The sequence below is a fragment of the Vipera ursinii genome (genome assembly GCF_947247035.1).
Source record: "Vipera ursinii genome assembly, chromosome: 1".
Lineage (NCBI taxonomy): Eukaryota > Metazoa > Chordata > Lepidosauria > Squamata > Viperidae > Vipera > Vipera ursinii.
Window position 1 is genome coordinate 328,933,961 of NC_139512.1, and position 14,998 is coordinate 328,948,958.

A 14,998-nucleotide genomic window follows, 5' to 3' on the forward strand; every position below is an offset into this window, starting at 1 on the left:
ATTATATAAAAGCACCTCTAAATGTACCATGAACTATGGAAATATTTATTTTTGAAATAAATAAAATGTCTTTCCTGAATGTGTATATGTAAAGAACAATTATGTAAAGATTATAAAATCAGTACATAAAGAATTGATTTTGAAACACCAATATCTTAGAACCAAGATAGATAAGCTGCTGCACAGTGGCTATAGCACAGTGGAATCTATATGCTTTCTCTTTCAGCTACCCTTATCAATTCACAGTGTGTACTATAGTTTCCTTCCTTCCTCCTCCTCCTCCTCCTCTTCCTCCTCCTCCAGTAAGGTATAAAACCATAGTGGGAGAAGTGCCACATCCCTTGTGGTATGTAAGTAGGACTGCAATTATGATGGAAGCAATATTTTACTATTTTGTAACATTTGAGTTTATCACCACAGTGTGGGTGGCATTTCCATTTTAAATTTCATTCATGCTGCCTTCTCTAACAAAATAGCAATTGAGAGATAAATGGGAACATTGGTTATATATGATGCTGAAAATGTAATTCCACAGTTGGCAACAAAAACTTAAGGACAGTGAGAACTCCCAGGAAGAATAAAAGATTGTGAATTGTCTCTCCTATGGTAGGATGCTAAATTCTACCATAGGATTAGAAGCTTCCAGTTTACCCACCAGATTACCATTCTGACCCAAGTCTGATAGTGATTTTTTGTAACATTGGGCTAGCAACTGCAACTTCCATCATCTCAAACCAATCTCAGAAAAATGCCATGGGAGCATTGCTGGGATTCAGCCAGTTCGCACCAGTTCAGCAGAACTGGTAGCTAATTTTCTTTGCCCAGGCTCAGAATGGACTTCCGGAAGCGGCATCCACACAGAGAACCAGTTGTTCACATATTTGAATCCCACCACTGCATGGGAGAATGAGGTTTAGGATTTTGATCCACCTTCTTGCAATGACATCATCTGGGCTCTGAAATAGGGGTTCATTGTATGACTACTACTGGTTATCTCTTTTACAGTTTACAGTATATTTAACAATTAATTAATAGGATATGACTTCTAGATAGGTTTAATCTACTTTTATTATTATAGTTGGTCACATAGCCAGATGTTCAAACTGAATTTGCTATTTTTGTCCATATCGAGCTTCCCAAGGACCTGGAATAGATAGATATTGTTATTTAAATGTATTGTCACAAGATTTACCTGTTCCAAATAAATCTGCCTTTGCAAATGACTGATGGGGATTTTGTCAATGCCAATGGCATTCATACTTCAGATGTTTTGGGATTGCACCAAGGGTGCCTGTTACTATTACTATTACTACTATTACTATCTTTGCTTTCTTTTGCCATAGTTGTTCTACTTCTATTTGCAGGTCTTTATATTTTTTGTTTTCTCCAGTTCTTTCTTTTATATCCTGTTATCTCAAGGTATTGTAATGTTAACTATCCAAATTTTCCCCTTTCTTTTCAATAATTTTTAAATCTGGTATTTCAAAAACATTGCAATTTCTAAATAGCTATATAACTATTATAATAGAGCCTTGGTGGAGCAGTGGGCTGATGCCTCCTTAAGTAACACCAGCTGCCTGCAATTAGTGCAGGTTCGCATCCCACCAGGCTCAAGGTTGACTCAGCCTTCCATCCTTCCGAGGTAGGTAAAATGAGGACCCAGATTGTTGGGGGCAATTAAGCTGACTTTGTAATAATGCCGCTTGGGGTGTGTGTGAAAGCCCTAATAAGCCGGCATATACATAGAATGAAGGCTACTGCTAAGCTTGTAAGCCGCCCTGAGTCTTCGGAGAAGGGCGGGATATAAATGTAATAAAAATAATAAATAAATAAATAAATAAATAAATAAAATATAAAATATAGTTATGAATCTAGCATTTTATAAAAAGCTATTTGATGATAAGAAAAAAAACTAAAAATCCTATAGTAAACTACACAGAGAGAGAAAAGGGGGGAAAGACCAAGAAAACATCAGCTGGTGGGGAGGGAGGGAAAGAGAGGGAGAAACAAAACAACAACTAAGTAAAACTAAACTAAACTAAACTATGTATTTACATTAGATAAAATTTAAATGAAAGATAGATAGATAGATAGATAGATAGATAGATAGATAGACAGACAGACAGACAGACAGACAGACAGACAGACAGACAGATAGTTCTGTAAACATACACACACACACTGTTAAATTTAGATATAGAGATTCCAGTATGTTATTTGTTTATCAAATTTAGAGACCGCCATCTCATTCACCGTGCAACTTTATTAAGATTATATAATTAAATCTAAGCCCTACAGAATCGTATGCTCCAGTCTCACCTCTCCTTTGGTACATAGCTGATTCAAAAGTTAGAACCTGACTAAATTTCATTTAACCAACATTCTTCCATGTCCTTATTACTCCCAATTTAAATACAATATCCCATGCTTATTATTTTTGTTTTTATAGTTTCTGAAGAACAACTGTTGACAGTTGAAGAATATGACCTCAATGTGGTGAGACTCTGTTTCCAAGCATTCATCTCTGATGATCATGGCAACTGCACACAGCCTATATCCCCAGTTATCTCCAACCCCATTTATGATAACCGTAAGTACCTAAGAACAGGACTTATTTCATGTCAAGTTTCTTCTGCTGTGTTCCCTGCATGCTCTTTAGCCTCATTTGTTCTCTATGGAGCTGCTTCATCCCTCTTCTTCCCAAAAGACAAAATGCAGAAGATAACTGAGAGCATCTTTGGCAGACACATAATTTTTGAATATTCAGATAATTCAGGTTGAATATATATGTTCTCCATCTGAAATATGTTTTCAGACTTATTGACACATTGTATTATATTTCAGTACATATCGCCGTTGTCATCATCATCATCATCCTAGCTACTGTATATATGACCGAGATTTTGGCCATTTTCCCACTGCTTATTTAAAGCCCAATCTCTCTCTGCAAGGAAAAAAACATTCTACCAATAAAGGAGAAATTCATAACTCAGGGCTGAAATGAGAAGTCCTTGTTGCTTTCTGAACTTGGTTGATTTCTTGCACTGATTATGTTGCCTTATGAAACATCTTTAAAAAAAACAACCAAGCTCAGAGAACAGCAAGGACCCCTCAAAAATCATTGTGATCATAATTTGCTCTTCTGCTATCTTCCCCCAAGGGAAGCAGAAATTAATTAGATTAAGGTGCCCTAAGGAAGAAAATGGGATTCTTGATTTCCTTTGGTGCTATTTCAGCCTTGCACCAATTCAGTTTTTTGAAAATTCACTTCTGCCCCTCCCCTGTTCCTGGTATGATTTTAAAGGCTGGTGGCATGTTATTTGGCACTGAAAAACTAGAATCTTGGGTAGAAGGCAAAATTGACTAGAATGTAGACGGTGAAGCCCTTGAAATTGCCAGAGATATTTTGGATATTTGAAACTGTTATTTTTTTCCTTTGTGAGTTCCACAACTTTATACCTCATCACTTTATAAAAAGCACTCCTTTTCTTCAACATCTTTTACTAGATTGTTTGGTTTTGTGTAACAAGTGAACAGGGCAGGCAAGAAAGAAAGGTTGAATATATTTTTACCTTTTATACAGCTAAAGATTGATTTTTAAAAAGGTGGGGAGGCAGCAAATATTTATTGAGATCTTGTCCTATTTGAGAAGGCAAACATTGGGGGGAAAAATAGTGGTGGCAGAAGCTGGCCAACCCCCAAACAGAAAGGAAGATGATCACTTCTTTGGTTAAGCCCACTCGTGACAACACTCAGAAACCAACCCCCTGATTAATTACCCTACCCTACCGGTACAGGGCCCTGTTTTTGAGCAACAAAATGGATACCTAATTCAGAATTCAAAATTACAACAGAAAACTGATTAAATTGTGTGCTAAGACAAGGATGGTGGGATAATGTCATTTAAAATGCTGATGGGAAAAGGTGGCTTTATGGATGCTTGAAATGTATCTATTACTTTCTCTGCTTTACTTATCTTCAGATAAAGATTTTCTTGCAGAACTTTCTCCCCCCCCTTCTCTTTTTAGACATATGTAACCATAATAGCTCCTTTTTACTCTTCTCTCCCTCAGTCATTAATTCCCTTTTCTGTTTAGGTGCACCCAATTCAGCTGAATTGAGAATCTGTCGTGTGAACAAGAACTGTGGAACAGTGAAAGGAGGAGATGAAATTTTCCTCTTGTGTGACAAAGTCCAGAAAGGTGATAGGAAACTGGAATACCATATATACCATAAACTTTAACTTTAGCTATCTAAGAATGAAATATAAAGAAGCAACCAATTTTATATGCATATATGTACTGGAAAGTGGAAGTGGTTAAACTAAATGCCAGATATCCGCCAAATTGAATTATGACATGTAATCTAGCAAAACATTGTAATATTTGATATATAACTTGGGTGGTGGAATGGTGCAACTAAAAAAGTCTAGTTTGATTCAAATTCCATCCAAACATTATATAGTCCATTGATTTATATAGATCTATAAAACAATGTATGCACTAGTTTTGAACTCAGAATCATTTTCCTGTCCTCACCATTCTCATCCTCAGAATGCCCAGAACTGCCCATTACTCTCAAGCAATACTCCTTTCAGCTGATCAAGGAGGAAATGCAAAACTTGGCATCTCAGTATTAATATGTAATATGTTTGTTTTTGTGCAAGGAAGAACAAAAACTGATTATTGTAAAGGAAAGCTGCAAAACTGTCCTGCTGTTTAATTTAAAGAGTCCAATGAAATGGGAGCAACTCTTCCAGAGAGCTAGGGAAATGGGGCAAGGCAAGAGTCCTTGCCAATGGGAATCAGCCAGTCCTGCAGCCACAGTGTTAAAGATACAAAACTGCCTTCCAAGCATTTCCCAGGCTGCAGCTAACTCTATGCAGTATAGGTATATGTACTGCAGCAGAGGTCTACGTGATGTTTCACATGTTACAGAATAATCAGCACTGGCACTCAAAACGCAAGCTTTAGCTAGCTTAGGTTGTAAACCAGATCCCCCCATCAGTGGCCATCCAGATGTCTTATGCCCAGTCAATATGGCTGCTACCTATGGATGATGGGAGCTAGAGACTGTCAATTTCAGTAAGTGCTAAATTTAGAAGAGCTACTCCATATTCATTAGCTAGAATGACCAGTGATGAAATGATGTGGAGATAAGATTTAATTAATAAGTTGCTGAATCAAGTCTACTTGGTCAGTGTTTTTTAATCTTAGCAACTCTGAAACATGGGCTTCACTATGCTGGTTAGGGAATTCTGGGAGTTGATGCCCACGCATCTTAAAACTGCCAAAGTTGAAAAACACCACACTAGATAAAAGAAATCTGCTCAGGTAAAAAATCATCAGTTCCATGTTAAACTCAAGACTTTTATGATCTTGGTCTTAATAACATATAAAAGCTGACTAAACTGGGCTATTTCTAAGTGCTATTCTTTCCCAAATATGTGTGTGCCAGATGTATTGCCATGACATTTCCAATTGTATAAAAAGCAGAACTGATCCTTTTTGGTGTTTTATGCTAAAAAATTACTCTTTGAACCATTGTTTATTTTTTTATTCCTAATATTAAGTGTGATATTTATATCTTTCTAATGAACAGATGATATAGAAGTGAGATTTTTCATGAATGACTGGGAAGCCAAGGGGATTTTTTCACAAGCTGATGTTCATCGTCAAGTAGCCATTGTCTTCAAGACGCCCCCATTTTTCAAAGATATCACAGATCCTGCCACCGTGAAGATGCAATTGCGAAGGCCCTCAGATCAGGAAGTCAGCGACCCTATGGACTTTAGATATTTACCAGAGGAAAAAGGTACATTCTTATACACATTTGTGGAGGTAGAACTAAGTTACTTCTTTCAAATCAGGGCCCATGCTAATTTAGAGAAGAACTTACAGATTTCTGATGGGAGAACAGTTTCTTTTTCTATCAGTATTATGATATTACTGTGGCCCAGTCTCCCCCAGCTTAGTGTTCTGTAAACATTATGGAGCATCAATTACAGAATTCCCAGTCAGCATGGCCTTGTGCCAACTGGAAATGCTGAGAGTTAAGGTGCAGCATACTTCAGGCTGAAGAGGATTGCTTTAAGACAAAAAGGAAGAAGTCATTTTAAAAGCTGCTGCCATAATCTATCTTTGCCTGTGCTTGAGAAACAAGGCTGGCGGTATCGACTGCCCGCACAGCAGGCCTGTCCACAGAGAAACATTTGACTCCTTGTAGACATTGAGAATTGTGGTGGGAAAAGCTTTTGGAAACAAACTTTTGCAAAGACAAAAATAAAGCAAATAAAATAGGCTTTAGTCAGCCACATTGAGGTATTGAAGCATGAGATGGTTGGTGGCCTGTCTGGTTCCAGACATACAGTGCATTCTTTTAGGTGTGTGGCATCATTGCAAGCCTCAGTCTCACTGGGCTGCAACCTTCTTGCTTTGGGGATCTGGCTGGCTGGGGAATTCTGGGAATTAAGTCCACACATCTTAAAGTTGCCAAGTTGGCACACGTGGGAAAAGCTTAGAAGTGAGAACCCTAAATCCGCTTAATTCCGGAGATTTCCCTCACACCCTGAATGTTGGGGAATAGGACACTAGTTTGGGTAACGAAACATCTGCAAGAAAATAAACAAGCTCAGAGAACACCAAGGATCCCTCACAGCATTTACAGTTGCCTCACTTACAGTGTGCTTGTTTTGTGTTCAACATTGGCCATTCTAAATATTTACTCTCCTAAAAAAGAAAATACATTATGACAGGAATTCTTCATTTAGATCTCTGCAAGATTAGTTAATTTGGAAAACCTTAGGGCTAATGAAAAAAAATGCCTTAAGACAGAAGAGATTTACAGGAACTTTTCATTTTAAGAATATTACCAAATTCTTTGGGAGGAATGAGCATATGTTAATATATTTAACTTGAAAGTTTATGAAGCAAGAAGCAGCAGAGCAGAAAACCCTAGAATCAAAAACAAGGTAGCAAATTGTGGGGAAGAGCTTAACCCATGACCTAGTAAAGTTATTTTCTAGATATACTGGGCTGGTGGGAAGGCAATCCAATGTAAGACAATCTTCTATATTTTATTGCATATGGTAATCGAACAGAACAAAGAATTAAACCTTTCCTTTGCAGCAAACATTCCCAACATCATCATATGTATAAATGCTGTTATTTTTCCCTCCTGTTTTAGACCCTTATGGTCATAAGGCAAAAAGGCAGAGGTCACCAATGGCTTTACAAAAGCTCATTCAAGATTCTGGTAAGAGTAAAACTCTTCCCATCTTATTTTGTTCTTCTAATATGAAACCCCTCTCTCTCAAACGGGGACTTATCCTTGAGGCTTCCTAGTGTCATTTGGGTTGAGAATATTTTGAGACAGAAGTCCTGCCTAAAGAGATAGAAGTTTGTGCTTTACAAAACTGTTATGAGTTTCTTTCAGTAAAAGCTGCACAATGCCATGCCATACCATACTTAAGTCAAAGCTTTTGATGCTGTAGTTTATTCTGTCTCTGCAATTGATAGCATCTATTCACTTGTTTGGGAGTAACAAGAATGCCATTGTATCACTCATTAGGGTCTAAGTTCTCTCCTTATGTGCCTGAGTCCAGTAAACTGAATTACAATAAAATGTAGAGGACAGAGAATTGGAGGCTGGCTCAAATATATATAAATGGATGAGACTTCACTGCTGATCTGCTGCAAGAAGGCCTCTCTGCTTTCTCTTCTTGTTCTTGTTCTTCTTAATTTAAATGAGCTTGGCTCTCACTGGCTGTCTTATTAATATTTTGCATTCTTGGCTTGGATTTATACTTTATGGGGGAGGAATTACAAACTAGGGACTTCCAAAACTATGTTGATGCTTCCTTCTTATTTTCCTTGACCCCATTTCTCTTGGCTGGATTTAGACACTTTAGGCTAAAATTGAGCTGGATAATTGGGGATACAGTATATTTGGGAATATAGACTTCATTATATTGGGTAAATCTGATCAATATCCTTATAGGATTGATTTGCTTTAGGATAACAACTATTCCTACCATAGGTCCCTATGAGAGGTCTAATGCTGCTCTGTTCCAGACTGCTACGAGTGAAGAAAAAATCATTAAGAAAGGTAGATTTTTTTAAAAATGCCTTCTTTGTTCTGGCTCTTTGACTGTCTTTCTTCCTCTCTCTTCCATGACAGTGTTTTAATGGTATAGATTAAAATGGAATCCATTACTGCACTGCCCTGTTCCAAGCAGCTCTAAGCATGGGTATCCCACTGATCCATCTATTCCCTCTTCCCTACTCTTGGCCTTCTCTCCATTGCCTCACTCAAAGTATTCCAATGCAGCATATCCCACCAGCCTTCTTCCTCACCTGCTGATTTGTTTTATTTCTTTTATCAAATGTATATAGCCAGCCATATCAATGAAGCTTTTTTTCCACATAGCTGTCCTTGTCTCAATTTTCTTAGCACTTTCCCTCCTTTTTCCCAGCTACCTGCTGTCCCAAACTGACAATATGATTTTTTTTCTTAGTTCCCATGAGAGTCTGGAATTTTCCTTGCCATTGGGATCATTTTGGATTAAAAGGCAGGAGACAAATTAAAATTAAAAATAGCCTATTTTTTTAAACAAAAATTCCTTCAGGGAATACACATCTTTCTTTTTTCCATGAACAATGTCATATAGAAAGGAGAGAAAAAGTAGAATAAATACTATGCAGGAGCCATCTCCTGATATAATGGCCTCCAGGTGTATTGGATTAACAGTTCTTACAGTTGTAAGATGCCATGACTGTTCTGGCTTGGAATTATAAGAATGTGGGCTACCAGGTTAAGCAGAATACAGCTGTATGGTCCTGAGTACTTTGTGTGTGTAATGGCGATTGATTTTTAAGGAGACCTTTCTGTGTCCTCATGGTGAACTGTCAAAACTCTGCAAACAGGAAGATCCAGGTTCAGTTTGTAGCATCTGCAAGTTGGGATAGAAAGATGTAGTTCTGAAATGTATTGAGCAGCACCAACAGTGCTTTGCTAGATAGACCAAAAATTCTGATAAAAGTATAATGCAGCTTCCATTCTAAGTCTAGAATATATGCAAAAATAGTGTGGAAAATGTTCAAGAATTTTGTAGTAAAACTTTTCTAATCAATGATTACTTTTTTCACAGAATCAAATATATATTGCTCACCAATTGAAACAGCCATTCCACTGCAGAAAACATCTGCAAGCATGCCTTCATTGCAGCCATATTATTCCCCTCCTTTAAACCACTTAAGTTCCAATGGACATCCTGGTCCACCTTTTCAAATGACAGAGTCCATTAAGCAGGATGGGGCTCTGCCATCTTGCTGGCATTCCTCTCTTTCACCTTTAAGTGTTTTGCTGCAACATAGAAACTTGGGTGATGTGTTGCATCCTACAATGCAGAATGGTAGCTCTCCATGTCTTGGACAGGAAAAGAGTCTGAACTGGGCCAGTCAAAAAGAGGGGAACATTTATCAAGGGTTCTTTGCAACAATGAATGACCATGAGTCAACAATGTCATCATCATCACCTTCACCATCAGTATCTCAGCAGGATATGCAGAATGTCTCCAGCACTATCACCAGCCAGTCTATTCATCCAGTAAATGTGGCAGTGTCCAATGGCATTAGCATGGAGATGGAAGACTCCAGATGCTCAGATGTTAACTTGGAAAAGTCATCTTTTGTTCAAGCTTTAAATCCAAGCAATCACAGGAAGAAAGTCCAACCATTGCTGCCTCCTGCCAGCACTTCTAGCTTATCTTTGACCTCTATGTCCAATATTTTTGAGACACCAACTTTTCCTTATCTGGCTAGCCTTAATGAATCAGGATTGCCCAACAATCCAAACACCATAAATATATCAAATTTTGATACTTATAGCACCCAAGATGATGAGTTCCTAAATTCCATTGGAAGCAATTTTGATAGTATACTTTAAACAAGGTATTGTAAAGTGGTATTAATACTTCACATGATCTTGATTCTATCCCTCTGTTAATGGAGCTTAGTACTGTATTGCAGCTGAAGGACATTGCTGGCTCATATTTAAATGATTGTCCAGTAGGACTCCGAGATCCCTCTCACAGTTACTACTACTGAGCAAGGTACCACCTATAGCTCCAAAATCATTTAATTTCTTCATCTAGTATTATATATCAGATTTTGAGTCTTGCAGAAATATAACTAAATCATCAGCAAAAGCTTTCAATTAATAAATTTCCTTTATAATTTTTATGCAGTACCAATATAAAGAATAAAGGAGATAAGGGATATTCTTGTCTCATGTCCTTTTGAATTTCACATGGTTTAATTCAATCAATTAGAATAGACCTGGAAGGGACTTTGGAGGTCTTCTAGTCCAACCCCCTGCTCAAACAGGAGACCCTATACCATTTCAGACAGGTAGCTGTCCAGTCTTTTCTTAAAAACCTTGATGAAGGCAAGCTGTTCCACTGGTTAATTGTCCTCACTGTTACTGGTAGGAAGTATCTCCTTAATTTCAGGTTGCTTCTCTCCTTGGTTAGTTTCCGTCCATTGTTTCTTGTTTCTTCTTGCCAGGACTGCCTCTATCTCCAATTTATCATCTGATGTGAATATGCCCTATCTAACAATAGGGCATATTCATATCCTTACAGTGCATCTGTTGCAGGTAAGAAGATCTAGGATGTCTATGGAGATTCACAATCATCCAGGTCATGCTTGTCTCAAAGGTGCTTTTTCAAGAGGCAACTGGTCTTTCTTTGTTTCTCTTTGAAAGCATTTTGCTTCTCATCCAGGAAGCTTCATCGCTTCTGACTGGATAGTGTGTGCAGGGGAATGGAAGAATCAATTATGTCAAAACTAATCCTTCCATCCTCTCCACCATCCAATCAGAACTGATGTAGCTTCTTAGGTGAGAAGTGAAAAGTCTTCAAGGAAAAACAAAGTCCAGTTGCCTTTTGAAAAAGCACCTTTGAGATAAATCCTAGGATCTTCAGTATTACGCTTGAGGACAAGAGCAAACAAACTAAGAAACAAAAAAGTTGCCAAATAGAGTAATTAATATAGGAATAGTAGCACTTGTCATACTTTTGACATGAAAGAATTGATATGAGATGATTACAAAGACAACACCCAAGCATACTAGAAATTAGGGGATTAAGTGTTTGGGTAAAGCACTGTCATGTGATCAAAAGGTAAGTAGCCATGTTTGAAACTTTTGTTTCATGATCTATTTAGAACAGAGCAAGTTCCTTTTATCTGCAAGGTTTCCAGTTGATAATGTTATTTAAGTTGCAATATTTACACTGCTCTCCTGTATAGGCTGCCTTAGAAGAAAGTTGCAATATTTACATTTGTCTCCTGTATAGGCTGCCTTAGAGAAAGTCCCACTGAATTCATTGAAGTTGCTTTACAAAAAGATATGCATGAAATTTCAGTATTAGTTTTATGCATATACAACAATGTATATAAGGTGTCCTTAATTAAGTGAATCTCTCCTGTTTAATTGACTAAGATTCTTTTCATTGCACATGTTACCTTGTGCATACAGAGAGGAAGAGAAGTATATTGGATTGTAATTGTAACCACAGGGCTCTAGGAATAAGTCACAACGGGTCTTAGTTCCAAGAAAAAAAAATAATGGGATTGCAAGACTGATGAGCTGTTTCTCTTATATGAAACATCTCTGATGTGATGTATAGTTAAATTCATTTATCTAGTGTTACCTTTCAATGTTTTTCAGCTTCTTTGCATTCCAAAAATTGATTTAAACACCGATGTTTGACCATAATTATGTATGTTTTGTTTGCATTTAGGCAAATCTGTTTTTCAGTAATGACTATGTCATTGTGAATATTTTTTTAAAAATAAAGAAAAAAGACAGCCTTAAAAGGTATTGAAATAATTTTTAGAATTGAAATTTCCAGAGTTCTCACATTGAGGAAAAGACTTATAATTAATGTGGGGTGCTATTTTTCTATCTATCTATCTATCTATCTATCTATCTATCTATCTATCTATCTATCTATCTATCGTACTATGAAGATCCAGACTAATGGCTACCCTCAACCATGGACATTTGCAGAATGAATTTATATCTATCATAGTGTCTAAACCCAGAATTCAAGCAGGGAATTTTGTGCATAGTCTTCCAGGAAAGATAGGGAATAAATTTTACAAAGAAACAAATGAAAATAATTTGTATCTGTTCAGTCAGGTCATCACTCTAAATAACGTTCATGTATTTTAAAGCTTAAATTTGTCATGCTAGTAATTTGCTGTTAAAGTTGAAAAAATGTATGGCAATTTCTTTTTGTCTTAAATTGTAAATAAAAAAATGTTTTGCCAAAAAGTTATGGCTATTTTATTATTGTACTTAATCTAAATCTCCATTGAGATCTAATCATGAAAGCAGATGCTATCCGCTTATCAACCCCCTAAACCTCTGAGGTTTCCAAAACTGTTTGGAAGAATTGAAGATGCTTCAGGATAACATAGGCAGAAGAATGTATAAAATTGCAAGGGAAGGAGGGCAAGTCAGTGAAAATTATCATCCCTTCCATCTGTGGAAAGCCTCTGGGTCAAAACAACCTCTTTGCAATCATTATTTCTTACTTTTCTGGTAATACAACCAAAATAGCTTTTCAAAGAGTATCATCAGTCAAAACAATCAAAATTTACAGTATTTAAGAATGAAGTTCAACAATTTTCAATAGGGGAGCCTTCCTGATAGGTTCATCCTATCGTATTCAGTTATCTGGTTGGGGATAAGGGAACTGTGGTCAACGTAGCAATAGGCACCAAGATGGAAAAAATTCCAGGGAATGCAGAATAATCAAAGGAATGAAAGTGAGGGCTTTTTTGCAGAATTGCTGGGTATCAGAATATTGTAAAAGACAAGGTGATCTTTTCCTCTATTTGTAAGTTACAGTTCTTGTTTTCACAGAACAATTGATCTGGAGGAAAAAGTAAAAAAAACTGCAGTGCCATTCAGCTGATAGTTGATAAGTATCATCCATCCACCTATTTCCCTTCAAAAACCCTTCCTTACAGTTTAAGCAGTAACCAAAAGGGGTCATGTGATCCTCTAATGTGACCTTCTGACAAGCAAAGTCAATTGGGAAGCTAGATTCAGTTAACAACCATGCTACAAACTGAAAAACTGCAGTGATTCACTTAAAACTGTGTCAGGAAAGGTCATAAAATGGGGCAAAACTCACTTAACAACTGTCGCATTTAGCAAAACAAATTTTGGGCTCAATTGTGGGCTCAATTGTGGACTGCCTGTATATTTTCTCAGTCTGAGAAATGTTAAATTTCTTTGTCATGTAACCACTGCTTTGTTTATCCCATTTTTATAGGCTGAGTAATACCGGTAAGTTATTGGTCTGCTGGTTAGTCATAGGGCATTTTCCCTTCACTGACATCCCTCCTTGAGTAGATGGCAAGCATCAGTATAAAATTTGTTGTCCCAGCTACCCAACCCTATTCTTCCTCCCTCATACCTGCTTTGAGTCATTGCTGAATGGCTCTGTCCTGATTAGATATGAACATAACGATAAACAAAACGATTGATTGAGTCCTCTAGCTTTGCTTCCTTTTTCAACATATCACCAGACATTGAGAAAAACATCTCCCAATTAACACCACTGATGATATAGTCTAGCACTAATTGGGCAATTCTGACTGCTCAAACTAAGTGGAAGACAGCAAATTGTTTCATTAGTGAGTATAAGGCAAACAATCAGATTCCAAGCAGGAGTGTTTTAAGAAATATCTTAACATTTATCCATTGTGGGATGAAAAGAGTCAACAGAACCTATATTGATTATATTTTCCAGGGTGCCTAAAGAGAGGGTAAGAAAAGGAGGAGAGAAAAACTAATTTGAAAATCCCAGGATGACAAGCTATCCTAAATAAATAAATGTGGAAAAGTTATCAGAGGTGTCTAAGAAGTTCTTTTCTTCCCTGAAGGAAAAAAATAATATTGCATCAGAAAATTTCTTCTAATCCTGTCAAGGAAGATGAAACAGCCAAGGAGACCTTTTGAACAGTCTCTGCTTAGCAAACAGTTTGGATGCTGCCATTTTCTATTAGCCATTTCTGTGAACAGCAGTACAAATAACTAAATAATCTACACGTAAAAAGGTAAAGGTTCCCCCGCACACGCGTGCTAGTTGTTTCCAACTCTAGGGGCCGGTGCTCATCTCCGTTTCAAAGCCGAAGAGCCAGTGCTTGTCCGAGGACGTCTCCGTGGTCATGTGGCCAGCATGACTAGACGCCAAAGGCTCACAGAACGCTGTTACCTTCTCACCATAGTGGTCCCTATTTTTCTACTTGCATTTTTACGTGCTTTCGAACTGCTAGGTTGGCAAAAGCTGGGACGAGTAACAGGCGCTCACTCTGTTATGTGGCACTCGGGATTTGACCCGCCAAACTGCCGACCTTCTGATCGACTACATTTCAATTAAAATGTCTTCCCAAAGAAAATAACTAAAAATGTTCACTTGGCTGGGGAAAGCAGACTTTCAAAATCACGCCAGTCTTAAGAAGCCAAAAAAATTCCCCTGATCTGCAAATGCATCAGAAGGAATCATAGAGCTCAATTGGGAATTCATTTAAGCAGGACCGTATTGGAGACTGGGATAATCATTATCCTTCTGGGCATGAAAGGTCCTAGTTTTCTTTATAATTGTGTCTGTAATTGGTATATACAGTTAATCTTCTTTTCTTATGCTGTCAGACCAGATCGCTACAGATCTTATGATATGTCCTGCCCTCATGTAGGAGGCTTTACAGAAATTCCACCCACTCAATCCCTTGTGGGAGGGAAGGATTTCTGTGCTTTTACACAGCATAAACCAGTTGGGGGAGGTTGAAGTCATGTAAAACCTCCTATATGAGGGCAGGATGTCATTCTCAAGCTGTAGTATATAAAAACTTGAGCCTTTTAATAAAACTTACCGGTAGTTTCAAAAGGTGCTACCAGACTCCTGATTTTAGGCTGTCTT

The 14,998-nt window shown here is 37.5% G+C and overlaps 1 protein-coding gene and 1 long non-coding RNA gene across 2 annotated transcripts in view; one reads left to right on the forward strand and one right to left on the reverse strand.

Moving 5' to 3' along the window:
- Positions 1–9,958, forward strand: part of REL (REL proto-oncogene, NF-kB subunit) — a 46,380-nt gene extending 36,422 nt beyond the window's left edge. The window contains exons 5-10 of the mRNA XM_083348437.1: positions 2,450–2,590; positions 4,098–4,202; positions 5,602–5,814; positions 7,186–7,254; positions 8,038–8,106; positions 9,149–9,958. Of these exons, the coding sequence (XP_083204563.1) occupies positions 2,450–2,590; positions 4,098–4,202; positions 5,602–5,814; positions 7,186–7,254; positions 8,038–8,106; positions 9,149–9,945 (1,394 nt within the window). The 3' untranslated portion in view covers positions 9,946–9,958. The remainder of the gene's footprint in view (positions 1–2,449; positions 2,591–4,097; positions 4,203–5,601; positions 5,815–7,185; positions 7,255–8,037; positions 8,107–9,148) is intronic.
- LOC310631774 lies at positions 5,667–6,700 on the reverse strand. Its single transcript, XR_014490695.1, has 3 exons — positions 6,680–6,700; positions 5,899–6,087; positions 5,667–5,781 (listed from the first exon to the last, which is right to left on the reverse strand). It is a non-coding gene; the product is annotated as an uncharacterized lncRNA (long non-coding RNA).
- Positions 9,959–14,998: the final 5,040 nt, after the last annotated feature.